The 14,381-nt window shown below is 40.2% G+C and overlaps 1 protein-coding gene across 1 annotated transcript in view; it reads right to left on the bottom strand.

Annotated features, from left to right (window-relative positions):
- grapa (GRB2 related adaptor protein a) overlaps positions 1-10,177 on the bottom strand; it is a 35,444-nt gene extending 25,267 nt beyond the window's left edge. Inside the window, exons 1-3 of the mRNA XM_063471520.1 lie at positions 9,768-10,177; positions 3,070-3,167; positions 1,913-2,032 (exon numbers count right to left, since the gene is read on the bottom strand). Of these exons, the coding sequence (XP_063327590.1) occupies positions 1,913-2,032; positions 3,070-3,167; positions 9,768-9,845 (296 nt within the window). The 5' untranslated portion in view covers positions 9,846-10,177. The remainder of the gene's footprint in view (positions 1-1,912; positions 2,033-3,069; positions 3,168-9,767) is intronic.
- Between the last annotated feature and the right edge of the window lie 4,204 nt (positions 10,178-14,381).

Genomic DNA, 14,381 nt, shown 5'->3' with positions numbered 1-14,381 from the left:
TTCAGGCCCCTTTTCTGTGATGCCAGCTACTAGTTTGGAGTTGGGAGACAGTCAACCTCTATACTTTTAAATACAGACTTTTCTTCCTTTTAAAAAAGTTTTTCCTTCCCACTGTTTCCAAGTGCTTGTTCATAGGGGGCCATTTGATTGTTGGGGTTTTTTCTCTATTATTGTGAGGAGTTTACCTTATAATATAAAGCTTTTTGAGGCAACTATTGTTGTGATTTGATGCTATATAAATCCCATTTTTAGATATTGTACATTGTTGTTTGCGATATAAAATCTAATGACTGCAATATTTGATAATAAAGCAATGTGTGTTTTGTTGTTAGATTTTTTTGCGGAAACAAGAACAAAGATAGTAACATTGTTTGCATTTAACAAGTACAACAGGGACAGATGTAGATGACCAACAAATTAGAGGAGGATAAAGAACTAACCACTTTATATTGGTTTTTCCTTTAATAGGTCACCCACATATATTTATGTTAGAATTACTTACCACAAGACCAATATTTCAAAGAGATCAACACGATGGAAATATTTATATTCACATCTTTACACGTGACTTTAACTATTTTCATAATGGACTAAAGTGGTTTTAAAGTTAGATTTAGATCTGCCACCCCTGCCTTCCTAAAACAAAGCTGCTAATTAGCCAATTTTATCGTACATCACACTTGGAGGATTTCTGTCTCCACCAGAATTTTTTTTATGACAAAAAGAGCCACAACATCTCTTCTAGGATTCATTCATGGCTGTGAAAGTGGATCGGATTTTTCACAGACTGACGTCAAAGCTGGACCGAGCTGAGCTGAGACTGAAGTCTCTGCAGTTACTGATGTCCTGTCTCCTCTGACAGGAGCGGTGTCAGCACAGAAGAACCACACAAGCACACTGGCAAACTCACACAAACACCTGACCCACTTTTCAAGCTGCTACACCATTCAGCAACAACAGCCAGAAAGACATCAATAAACAGCCAAAAAAAACCAAAAAAACAAGAAGCATCAGATTCCGCTCTGTCCCCTCTTGGCAAATCTATTTTGCACGCAGCATATCGCTTCTCTTCCATCCCTCGTGTCTAATTTTGTCTTTTAGCTTTTTTTTTTTAAACACAGGCAACCTAATTTTTCCTTTCCTTTCCCTTCCAAAGGACTATCCTAAGACAAATCCACTGAGAGTGACATTGTGCCCAGGCGATTTAACAGCCAAACACAAAACAATCCCCAGATCTAATTCTTAACCCCTGTCTTGAGTTAAGTAGGAACCCAGTGAAGGGCCAAACCTCCATTCCACTTCTGGCCTTTATCAGCACCAAAACTCAGACCCCAGACCTCCCACACTCCAATATCCACACAGCCCCTCAAGGCACAACACCAAGTCTCAGCTGCACCCTTCACCGCCACGCACTGACAAGACAACCCATCAGCCCCATCAGCAGCTCCAGATGCCGTGGTGTGCTAGACAGGATTAACTCACATCAGGCCAGAGGGCCCGCAGATCCCCCCCTCACCCCTCTTAGCCTCCACCCCATACCTTATCCTCTAACCCTCCTTCTCTGCCTGCTTCTCTAATCCCCAGCCACCATGACTAATATATCGAGCACGCGCACGCTCGCCCGCGCACATCCAAAATACATTAATGAAGAGATACAGGGGAATAATGTAGCGTTTTCAGAGGTGTGTGCTTATAGGTCTGCTAATTCAATTCTGTGGCATTAGATGAGATGCAATGAAACTTCAGTGATGGCTGTGGAGCAACCCTGCAGCTGCAGTAATGAGAAGTTACGCAGGGTAATATGAAGAAATACATATGAGATCAGAGAGGTGTATGAAATCCCACTGCGAGGAGCACGACATTAAAGCAACTGTGGAGAATATAGTGCAAATCTTTAGTAATTTTCTCCTACCTGACAGACATGGAAAACTCCCCAGGAGCACTCTCGCTCTCTCTGACCAGGAAGGCGCCGCACTCTCTGTTTCTGAGTCGACTTTCTGCCACGCCGCGAGATATGCGACCGGCGAACCAGCTGCAGGCCAGTCAAGCAAAAACAAAAACAGACAAAAGAAAGCAAGTGAGCAAACAAAGAAAGAAAGGGGTCACCGGTGTTACCGCTTTATGCAGGTGAACTCTCCTGATCTGAGCATCTCCTCCAGACGTTTGCACACACACACTTAAATTTAAGAAAAGAAGTTTGTGGATATCTGCTAACTGAAAGAAACTGAGAGGAGAGCAGCTCACAAAAGCACGGATCAAAGAGCTGAGAGAGAGAATGAAAGAAGTGAATTTTCCACACGCTGCTAAGTTTGCACATGAAACAAATCCCACAAATCCAGCAATTCAGTTGTCAGCTGTGGAGCGGAAGTAAAGGTGTCATTATTCATTTCTTTTCTCTTTCTTTTTTTTTGCGCTTGCTTAGTAGTGCGCTTTGCTTGGAGGCTGTGAGCACAGTCAGTTTGATGACTCATGAAGAGTGAGCATCTATCCAATATGGTGGAGAAACTCTAGGACCCTCGTGGCCAACTTCATGCAGTCAGATTTCAGGGATTTTTTTAAAAAAGAAATCAAAGCCACGCAAAGAAATTTGGAGGAAAAAAGACACACACATATATACACACACGTATCCTACACTCCCAGGGGTGTCCACAGACTTAACTAGGCAATTCCAACTGGGCTGTACATCAGGGTTCATTAATGAGCCAGAGCTGCTGTAACGTCTGTGTTGTCAGTTTAGAGTTTGTCACAGCAAACCAGCTGGTGTATGACCATCTGATGGAGATACAGGGTGTACCAGCAGCTTCACTGTAAACACACACACACACACACACACACACAAACAGGGCTGTATCATGTGTGATTACATAAGTTAGAGAATGAGTGTGTCCCTTTGGGTAGGCCGCCTTATGCCAGAGTGCAGATGTCCAAAGCAGAGCAGAAAATGCCCGGGGCAGCAAACTGCTCACATCCTCGCTGATGAGATGCTTAAATGGACCGGTGGTAGGTAGATGTGTGAAACGCTTTATACAGATGAGCTAAAGATGTGTGCGTGAGTGTGCGCATACTTACGCGTGTGGACGCAGGTTGATGTAGTTTTTAGGCACGAACCCTTTCCGGTTGTGGAGTTCGGCCGTGTACCAGTTAGGATCATCCTCCATGTTGGTGATCTAAGAGCAAGCGCACACAAAAACACAGAGTGAGATGAAAAGCTGCCCATAATGATATTACTGTCCTCATACTGTTTTATCAGCTCCTCACAGGCCTCTCTGCTTCTACTATCCGCAACCCTCAACTCGCACAAGTTTGAAAAGATTACTGGGCGAGTTTTAAATGCCACATGAAGCCTTTCATGATTTCACCATGGCTGGCAAATCCACATATTTCTTCAAAATTGATTTTCCTCAAGTTAGCTGACGTGAAATGCTGTCGGATCATTTTCACCTTTTGAGTCATCACGCCGAATACGGACACCACCATACATCACAGATGTGTAGCAGAGATAAAAATGAAGTTTGATGGTATTTGCCAAATGTTTGTTGCCCTTTACTGCCCTTTATCGCACTTTAATATGTAATGTATTCCTAACACCCCGTAATAGGTGTCTTTTTCCATCAGTAAAGCCCAAAAGATCAAAGTAATTAAAAAGAATAAATACTGTAAACTTAATTCTTCTTTAAAAAAAAAACAACCTTTTGTCGTATTAATTCAGATTTTCTGTCACATTTTCATCCCTATAGTATAATGTCAGAATAACTACAGTCTATTCAGTGCTATATTCTGAATTATCTGAGTACAAAACATGTGTGTAAGGGAGGCTCTGTGTTTACACTAATTATGGGTAAAATATAATGCATGCGCTATAATGTTCAGTGATTTGTTTGTTTCTGTTACACTTACAGGTCAGTTGATCAGGTTGTGTTTTATAGCAGAGCTGTAACACCATGAGCAAAGTGGGTAGTGTAATGGAAATCATGACGACACCAGGTTTTACCTTGCGCAGATTCTCCAGGCGATCCAGAGGAATAATATAAAATATACATATATTTACTGTGAAATTTCACATGATAATCGACGAGTAAAGATGAGCGCGTGTCTCAGCAGGCGTTGTCGTTACAATCTGAAGTTGTAATCTCACACTGAGTTTCATCTACCTGCTCCTGCGTGTACTCTATAGATAAGGAAACACAGCTTGTCACAACAAGCAGCCAGGCTGCCCTCGCTGCCCGTTACAGAGCCAAAACACCCAGCGCTATCTCTAGACAGTTCTTCATACTCCTAAAGGCCCCACCGACACCAACCTTTTTCCATAAACACAGACACCTCACCAAAAATACTGGAAACGCCAAAAGAAAAATCTTGTGCAGGTGATACACTTGGAATGAGCTTTTTTGCAAGAGAAGATTACATTTATATATCAGTAATTTCACTTTTTTTCTCCTCTTTACATTTAGTGACAAATTTTGATCTCAGTATGTATCAATGCAGATAGACAGAAACCACTGGGTTCAGAAAAGAGCTTCTAGAAGCCTTTTAAGGGGCAAAGAGTTAATAATCAAAATTACACCGCTTTGGTGTAAGTAAAAATAAATTAATTACATAAATAAAATGAATTGAACCCTTGTTTTTTATCGCTTGAAATTAAGCCATAACTGAAAATATTTCAGTTGACTTTTTAAAGACTTTACATAACTATAGTTAGTCGCTTGCCTTAAGAAAGTCTGAAATGTCACACAAGAGCCTGCTATCAAGTTCACATTAGCTGGCGTCATTAGCATTCGCAGGATGTGTAATCTGACAGTGGGGTGTGCAAAGTAAAATGAAAAGAAATTCAAGCACAAATGATATTAATGATAGTCATTTAAAAACTCTTGCAAACATGTCTTATTTCTGCTGGCTACAGTAGGTAATAAACAGGGCCAGGGCTCCATCATGATGATGGTAATAAAGGACAGTCTGTTATTTTGACTCCTGATATGTTCCTGCTTTAAACCTTATCTGTTTTATCCCATCCCCTTTCATTGCTTCATCTCTGTTCATGCTCTTTTTCAAAATCTTTTTTACATTCAGTCTCCTAACCCAGCTGTGACATGGCTTGTCATTTTGATATTTTAAGATGATTTTTATTTTGCTCTGCCTGCCTCGCACTGCCACATTTCTTCCTTATCTCCCTTACAGCTTGGGTTTATCACTTTTTGGGCTTTCGTCACGTTGCCTCTGTGTTTGATCAGCGGCTGTACCCAGCAAAGTACCGCGTGTCATGTACTGTAGTTAAAACATCCTCCCTCACCTCAAGTTTCACGCGACATCCTGCCAGCAAGGACTTGAAGGCCACTGTGATGAAGAACACCTTGGGCAGTAATGCCCATCTGCCAGAAAATAAATAAATAAAAAAAGTTGCCCTGTCCCCTCTCTGCCTTTAGAAACTTCATTTCATGCATCAGCTGCTTGTAATGGCTACAGTGCACATTTGTACGTGCATTTTTTAAATGCGTCGCAGGCTACGAAATGATTTACTGCTCATAACGTCAGTCATTCATCGAGCTGAAAGCCTGCCTTTTCAAGAGGCTGGAGGTTTCGGTGTCCCTCTTCCTATATTTCCCACAGTTTAAAACAACACGCTGGACTGTCTCTCATGAAACCCAGTGAGCCATTTCTGCATCAGTCTGACTCAGAGACTAACTTCCCCCCCACCACAATTTCAATCAAAAAGTTTCCACTTCCTGTACAGCTTCACCTGTTAATTTAATTTTTCCTGCTTGTACATCATAATAACGTGTAACTACAGGAGTTCTGTGGAGAAACCGAATCTTTTTTTTTGGTCATATGTATTGTGTTCATAAAGCCTCTTAAGAGGTAACACTGGCAGTTTAAGAACTTTTCCTTATTTCTATTTCATAGATCGCTACTTTAATTTTATTAATAATGCGACAATGCCAGTAAGTACTAGCGCATCAATACAAATATCAACAGTATTAATATAGTAAAGTTCAACATGCAGTCCATATTGTTGTTGTTGTGTTTTGGAAAGGAAAATACACACCTCAAACATGCACTATGAAAAATGTCTGAGCCTTTGCAAGCTGACTTTCATGCCTATTTTATTTATAGCCTGTAGCACATTTAAACAGAAGCTGACACAAAAAGACGAGCGTATCTACATCCCAGCTCTCCAAACAACCCCACTTTCAAATTACATGAAATGCTGCAATGTGTGCTTTGTTGGGTTAACTAATGACTGTGGAAAGTAAAAGTAAGTTATTTGGTTCAGCTCATAAGTCATAAAGGCTGCCTTTACTAATCAAAAGTATCAGTATTAGTATTAGTAACTCTGGCCGTTTTTACTTGGTATCACATGCATACCAAAATTTGCATTATTACTCACCACTAGTAGCTACTAAGTAAGTAAACAATTGTACTGAATGCTGACCATGTACAGCAGCGGTCTCCAACCCCCGGGCCATGGACCGGTACCGGTCCATGAGTCGTTTGGTACCGGGCCGCGAGAGATTAGGCTCGGGTGTGAAATTTATGGTTTTCAGGGTTTTTATCGTTAACTCGGTCTTTTTCCGTGTTGTAGTTGTGTGTCTTATTTTGAAAGAAATATTTACACGTTACCATAGCAATCAGAGAGGATTAAGGGGAAGAGAGGAGGATGTTACTCTCAATATTGTTGGCGCATTTCAGGAGGACGCTGCTAATAAAGTTATACAATTACACAGTGAATTTGCGTTTATTATTATATTTACAAAATACCACAGTTTTTGTCTTTGTCTGTATCATTTTATTTTGTTGTATTTATCCGCGACACATTAAAGGCCGGTCTGTGAAAATATTGTCTGACATTAAACCAGTCCGTGGCGCAAAAAAGGTTGGGGACCGCTGATGTACAGTGTTTATCATATATATATGTAGACAGAGACCATATATAACCAATAATAGCTGATTATCTAGCTAGACCCTTTTAATTCAGCTGTGACTAACAGATCCTTCCAGACCACTCCAGAGAGTTTACTCATTACATAATTAACCCTTAACAAAAGCGCATTAAACAAATAATATCCGACAACGTGAACATCTGACATGGCAGTAGACTGAAAAGACTGCACACAAAGCTCTTAATGAGGCTTAAAAACAGGTCAGGTATGGTTGACCGCACCTGACTGCTGTGGTCAGACACACGAAACTGTTGGAGAAAGGAAGCAAATAAATACAGCAATATTTTTATTTCCAAGGATAGTTAACTATTTTCTAAAGAAATGAAGTTATTTCATTTTGTGATTAGAAGTAGTGCGTACGCTCTGGATGCTTTGGAGGTTTTCAGTTCCAGCCAGAGTTGTTACATTTTTTGTGACGGTATCTGGAGAACTAAAGCTCGGCTTTTGTGTCCCTCGTGTTAAACTTGGCAGCACGGTCTCCCAGCTTTACACATAATGCCAGAGCCACTTCTTTTTTTACAAATTTTTCTATGAAGCTATTTTTATAACTTCTTTATGAGTCAACACTCTGCTCAGCTCAATCGATCCAGTTCCACATGGAAAACGCACAATGGGTTCGCATTGGCAACAAGGTGTGAAAAGAAGCAGAAGTAGGCTTTAAAGCAGCATAAGGGCAATAAATGAGCACCAGTGAGCAGCTGTGAGGAAAGCAACTATCTCTTTGGTATTTTTGTAACTAAATTATAGAGTTTCTTTTTTCTTTTTCCGCACAAATTGTCTTGATGTTGTAAAGCTCAGGCCATCTGGCGCATCATGCAGAAACGAACAAATGTGGAGAATTATTTAAAAGTACTGCTTGACCCGAGTGTGAACCAAAGCTTTTTGGCAAAGACAAGACAGTCGCTTAGCCCTGCACGAGTAAAGAAACAAACTCAACAGTGGTTTAAGTGATGGTGCTGTTTTAGCTACTGTAAATTCATCACTGTGGCCAGACAACACGAGTACACATCAAAGACTGCTGTAACTATCTTTGTCATAGTGTCGAAACTAAATGCCATTGCATCTTAGCTTCAACATGCTGTGACACTCGACTTCTAACAAATGACTTTAAAGACAGCAGGAATAAGAGGCCTTTTTTATTCATGTTTAGTGCTGGAATGAAGTCAGTATGGGAAGAATAGTACACCAACTATCTTCAAGCAACAAAAGGTAAATTCACCCTCAAAGAAAAGCCTCAAATTAGCAAAGAAATATTCCAGTGAAAGGATAAAATAAAGGCTTTAACTAGTGAGAAAAGTTGGACCTGCAGCACCGACGCCCACTGGTTAACTGAGACGAAATCCAGAAGACAAATTGATCTCACTGTGTCTTCCATCTTCCCTGATTTGCCTGCGTCTGAGTGTCAAACAGCTGGTGCCAAAGCACCAGTGTTAGAAAGAAGCACTTGGCTCTTTAATTCTGAGGTTTGCTGTTGATGTCTTAGAGGGACGATTTTCTACTACACTAATTTCCAGCTGTGCCGGAACTATCTCAGCATGGTGTTTGACACAAATAAAAAGCTGCAGATTAAAAAAAAAGATTGTTACGCAACCTAGAGCAAAATTAAATTAGAGGAGTAGAATCGAATATGCCTATTTGCTTTCTGTAAAATGATAAGAAGATTCAGCATTCCCTTTTTTTACTGTAAATATTAAGTTGTAGCCTGTGACATTAGCTTAGCTTGGAAAAAAAGGTTTAAAATAGCGGGAACCTGTTAGCCATGTAGCCACGTGAAAATGACAACTTCCCATTTTAAAATGTGAAGATTTAGACTACACAGCCACCTGTGCTACCACTCATTAGTTTGTAAAGCTACATTTTAAAGCATTTTGTCTGTTGCCATGTTGCTTTTTTGTGGTATTTGCAAAAACTATCATTTGTTGAGACTGTGGAGTGCTAAGTTCTGAGCTAATGTTAGCAAACATGCCTTTGTACTAATAAAAATATAACTAAAATTCTATATTTCACTCACAAAACTGAAACACAAACTTCTTAAATGGGCTGTTTGTACAATAAATAGTCCGTATAATTAGCTAACAGCAGAAAGAACACTGTTGTGAGGTCTAGCTCTGTAACTTTATACATGCTACAGCATTTTAGTGTCCAGCTCTCAAAGTGGCCAAACCACTTTCTTTAGTCCTTAAGGAAAATTTGCACAGTTATCAAAAATGTGTTTAGCTTCATAGACATAAAAAAATGTTTTATCTTGAGTTTTTCTGCTGTTAAGTAAGCCTTTTCAATATTAAACACGATAGGGAGTGACTTTATTGGTGGCCACTGAGGAAGTACAGATTTGGCACTTCTACAAGCTAAGGACTATTTGCCCTGTAGTCAGCAGATGCTCCAGGAAACCACTGGTTCAAGCCAAAAAAGTACTCTAGCATACTCTACATGATTGTTTTGACACGTTTGTGTAAAGATTAGCAAATTAAATGTAAAAAAAATAAGTAACTTTTTGCTCTTTTTAAGAACCAGGCTAGCTACTTCAAACTGTTTCCTGCCTTTATGGTAAGCTAAGCTAACTCACTGCTGTCTAGCACATTACCACACATACAGGTGAGTGCTATCATCCAAAATAGGTTTAAGCCACTTCTAATACTTTATCTTTCTTTATACTATTCTTTCTTTAGGAAGCACCTGCAGCACTTGAAATATAATTTCAATGGCTTCTGACAGTAAAGTTTTAATTGCTGTAATTATCACAGTGTAGGCAGACGGAGCGAGAGAGAAGACAGAGGTGCTGTGCCAGTTTTACTCTTCAGACAGACAAAGATGAAAAATTCTTTTTCTTACCTTGAGCAAGTCTCCCTTGTTGAAACTGAGCTCATCACCCTCTGTGGCACGAAACGTGTACAATGCCACCGCTTCCATGCTGAAAACAGTACCGGCACGCTCTCACATAAACACACACGCACACACACACACACACACACACAGTCAAAAAGACACGCCGGGACCCCCACTAATGCCCCTGGCACCCAGGTGGTGGTGGTAGTGGACAGGGGGGCAGACAGGGATGAAGAAGAAATGTGAGGAAGAAACAGATAAAAGAAGAGGATAGAGCAGACTTAAGGGGTAGCAGAAGAGAAGAAGAAGTGGAGAGGAGAGGTCTGGTCTGTTCACTGAGCAACAGAGCGTTTGAGAGCCGGAGCAGAGGATGAGAGAGAGAGTGAGCTCAGCGAGGGGAAAAACACGACTGGCTGCTGCTCAGCAACACACTGCCATCAGAAACATTCAGAGAGAGAGAGAGAGAGAGAGCAAGTGACTAGGGGCAAAGGAGTGGGAGGCACTTCCTGTGTATATATTTGTCTTACACACTCAGTGCGGCTTCTGTGGAGTGTGTGTGTGTACTTCAGCTTTTTCCATTATGTTCCGTGTGGTTTGTCGTTGCACTTCTGTCATCATGCGAATTCAGCTTTAGTTTCACACCTTTGAAGTGAAAGGTGAGCTCACGTTTGCTGTTCCTATATTTAACATCTGTGAACGCTGAAAACTTCTGGATGGTCCAGTCAAGTCAGGCATTTCAAACGTGAAAAAAAGAGTGATCGCACTATACCACAGAACAAGCTGAGAGATTACGGCATCGGTTTTCCCCTGACACCCTCTTCCTTTCATCCTACTGACCGTACACATACCCCGTGTGCTACATTTCAATTCTTGAGTAGCTTTGGTTGAGATTTCCAAAGCATCTGCGTGACAGTGAAGGCGTGTCTGATGCAACCTCTGTGCCAAAAATGATAACTGGGCAGCTGAGTGAACCTTTTCAAGATTTATTATTAAAGAAAAAAAAAGATTATAGCATGGATGATAAAACCAGCTATGAGGTTTTACATCATATCGTCGGTATTTATCATCTATGGACTAACAGCAGCAGCGGGCTGCCAGCTTCATCTGTCTCAATTTATGTCACATGCTGAGTTAAATTCATTGTTCCAGCAACTTCTCTGGATTGATGCTAGAAATAGTGGACGGTTAAAAGCAATAGCTTTTTAATTCTGGAGGCCCGTTCTAGGGGTTTGCTCAGATTCGTATGTGGTGGATCAGAAGCCCTGTATACACTGTATGCTTTGGGCTACACTGTAGGAAATAAAACATTGGGAATCAGTGGCTGTGGAGATCTCAACTTGATTTGCCTATTCAGGACGATTTTGTAATTAATTACTGATAAAGATCACTTGTTTGCCTTGAGAAACTCTTGGGTTGCTTTTGCAGTTTGCTTTGGGTTATTATCCATTTGCACTGCAAAGCTCTGTCTAATTCGTTTTGCAGCGTTTGGACGAATATGAGCAGACAGTGTAGCCCTGCACACTTCACAGATCATCCTGCTATTTCTATCAGCGGTCACATCATCAGTAAACAATAATGACCCGGCTCCACCATACAAATACTTTTAATCATGACTTTTCTCAGTAAGTAAATCTTGGTTTCAAGATTTACTTACAAGTAAATCTTACTTACTTTACTTACTTTACAAGATGGTTTTTTAAACCGTGCAGGCCCTTTAAAATGTTTTCTGGCTAATCTGGCGTTCGTGGTCTCAAGTGTAACCAGTGGTTTGCACTTTGTTGTAACCTCTCTGTATCTCCATTCATCAATTAATCAAGCCTTTTATTTGTCACATGCAATGCTTACACCTGCAGTGAAATTGGACACACACACCCCCCCGCGACCATACATACATGGCAAAGACACGACGTATGGTAATGAAGGCATCTCTTGATTGCAGACCTTGACAAAGTTACTGCTACCTTCCTGAAAGTGTTAATGGCTTGGTTAGATGGTGTGAAGTTATTTTTTGTAACCATGGAAATAATTCTGTCATCATCTATGTTAGTTGTCTTTTGTGGGGGTTTTTTTTGGGGGGGGGGGCTTGTGTCGCTGAGCTGGCCAGTGCAGTCATTTTATCTTTCTAAGAATGACCAGATTATATGTTTAGCCACTCCTAAAGTTTTTATTGTCACTCTGAGAGCACTATGCAAGTGAAGAAGGAGTGGCCTCCTTTACTTGCATTGACATTTCTTTGAATCTCACATTGGGAGTTCAAATGAAAATCTACCAAATGCATATTCAATACTTGGAATCAACTCAAGATATTTTTAGCTGCTTAGTTTGTCATAGAATAACCAAAAACATGCCTCCTCGGCATCTTATTTTACACAACACATTTCATTACAAGTAAACATCATGTGCATTACATAAACGATGTAAACATTAAAAAACTAAACCTACAATACACACACACACACACACAGTTATTAACTGCAGGCCTGCAAGAACAAAAAGGTTTTGTGTCTGTTTTTGAATGCAGACACAGATTTGATTGACCTCAGTTCAGCAGACAGCTTGGATCAGAGATCAGGAGCACAGTAACTGAAAGCACCCTTAGCACACTTAGATCTAATTCTGGGGACAGTTAAAAGATCTGAACCTTATAGCCCGAGACGTCTGATTGGGTTATACACACTGAGCAAGTCAGAGATGTATTGAGAACTAGTAGGAGGATTTTAAAGGTAATTTTGTATTGAACTTGTAGACAGTGTCTGTGTACTTGTAAGGATCTTCACCATCTTTTGTATTATGAAGTCCTCTTTCTGATGATTTGGATAACCCTTCAAATAGAGCATTACAGTAGTCTAACCTTAATATGAATTTTCTAACTTTTAGGTTTTTTTATGGTAAAAAGGAGTCCTGGTGACCTTATTGGTATGATTATCAGTTATCAACTGAGACCACTGTCCACAAGAGTTCTGAGATTCCTGCCTTGCTCTAGACCAGGGGTGTCGAACTCAAGGCCTCGAGGGCCGGTGTCCTGCAGGTTTTAGATCTCACCTTGGGTCAACATACCTGAATCAAATGATTAGTTCATTACTAGGCCTCTGGAGAACTTCATGACATGTTGAGGAGGTCATTAAGCCATTTAAATCAGCTGTGTTGGATCAAGGACACATCTAAAACCTGCAGGACACTGGCACTCGAGGCCTGGAGTTCAATACCTGTGCTCTAGACTCTCTAGACTTTGTGGACCAACAACAAGTATTTCTGGCTCATCTCTGTTTGGCTCTAAAAAGTTTGTAGACATACAGCAGTTAATGTCATCGTTTACAAAATACAGAATTGAACTCAAGATTTTAACTGATAAATGACTTCTTCAGGATTTTATCTGGACATTGACCCCATGGCAGTAGTTTGGTAAGAATGTGAGGCAATGCTAGATAAATTAATCAAAGATATTACTTTTAATGAAAGAAATTCAGAGGGAATGGTTTTGGAAGCATTGGGTAGTTTATCAATGGCTGGGAATAAAAGAAGTGGAATTACCCTGAGTATTGTTAGTCAGTTGGGAGATATAGGATTGCCTGCCTAATTTTATTCCACTGTTGCAGTAACAAAGTGTGTTTTTATTGATTTCAAAGACTCTTTTTGCCATATTTACATTCTCACTGTAGACTGCATACATCACAGTTCTGACAGGTGCGATATGATCGATAAATTGAGAAATGTCATCACATGACGACAGTACCAGTAATGTGTATTTTGAAAATTCACTACTAAACGCACTTGCACTGATGTAACGGCTGTTGATAAATCAGTTGGTGTTAGTTTTGACAGACGACCAAAACACTTCTGGAAATATGCAATAACGACCCGAGACAGTAACAGCCAGAACATTTGTCACTGTGACGTCAAGACCTCTGGAACCAATTAGATCAAACATGTGACCTTTAGTATGAGTGGGTGGAGTCGCATGTTGTTAAATATTAACATTAAAATAAACTGATGAAATATTTTGAATCAGAGTTGCTGCTGATGTCAGTGTGAATATGAAATGAATTAAAATAAAGAATAATTAATAATTATATAATAATTATAATTTCAGAAAAAAAGTTCATTAATTCTTTCCATAAAATCACGTCTCAGTTTAGTCGGTTGGCATTTATTAAGGAGTAATCCAGCCGGAGATACCGAATTATTTACTAAAAATAAATACTCAAAACTTAGATAACTGACAGAGATTTACAACTAAAAATGTTTTTATATATAACAGCGACCAGATCGCCTCTCCTGTGTGGTGTAAAGGTTCAAAGCTGTAATTACTGGGCGATGTTTCAGCCAGCTCTGTGTTAGCAGTATTATCAAGCCAGGTTTCAGTTAGAATCACAAAATCCAGTTTATTACCATCCATCCATCCTCTTCCGCTTATCCTTTTAGAGCCAATCCCAGTTGTCTTAGGGCAAAGTGCAGGGCACACACTGGACGAGTCGCCAGTCTGTCTAACACATAGACACAGACAACCAATTTAGAGTTTCCAGTTAATCTATTCCCACTAACTGCATGTCTTTAGACTCTGGGAGGAAGCCAGAGTACCCGGAGAACCCACGCAAACACGTGAATAACATGCAAACTCAA

This window comes from Pelmatolapia mariae, linkage group LG4 (genome assembly GCF_036321145.2).
Source record: "Pelmatolapia mariae isolate MD_Pm_ZW linkage group LG4, Pm_UMD_F_2, whole genome shotgun sequence".
NCBI classification, from domain to species: Eukaryota; Metazoa; Chordata; class Actinopteri; order Cichliformes; family Cichlidae; genus Pelmatolapia; species Pelmatolapia mariae.
Note: the sequence above shows the minus strand (reverse complement) of the source record. Positions and strands in the feature narration are given on the sequence as shown.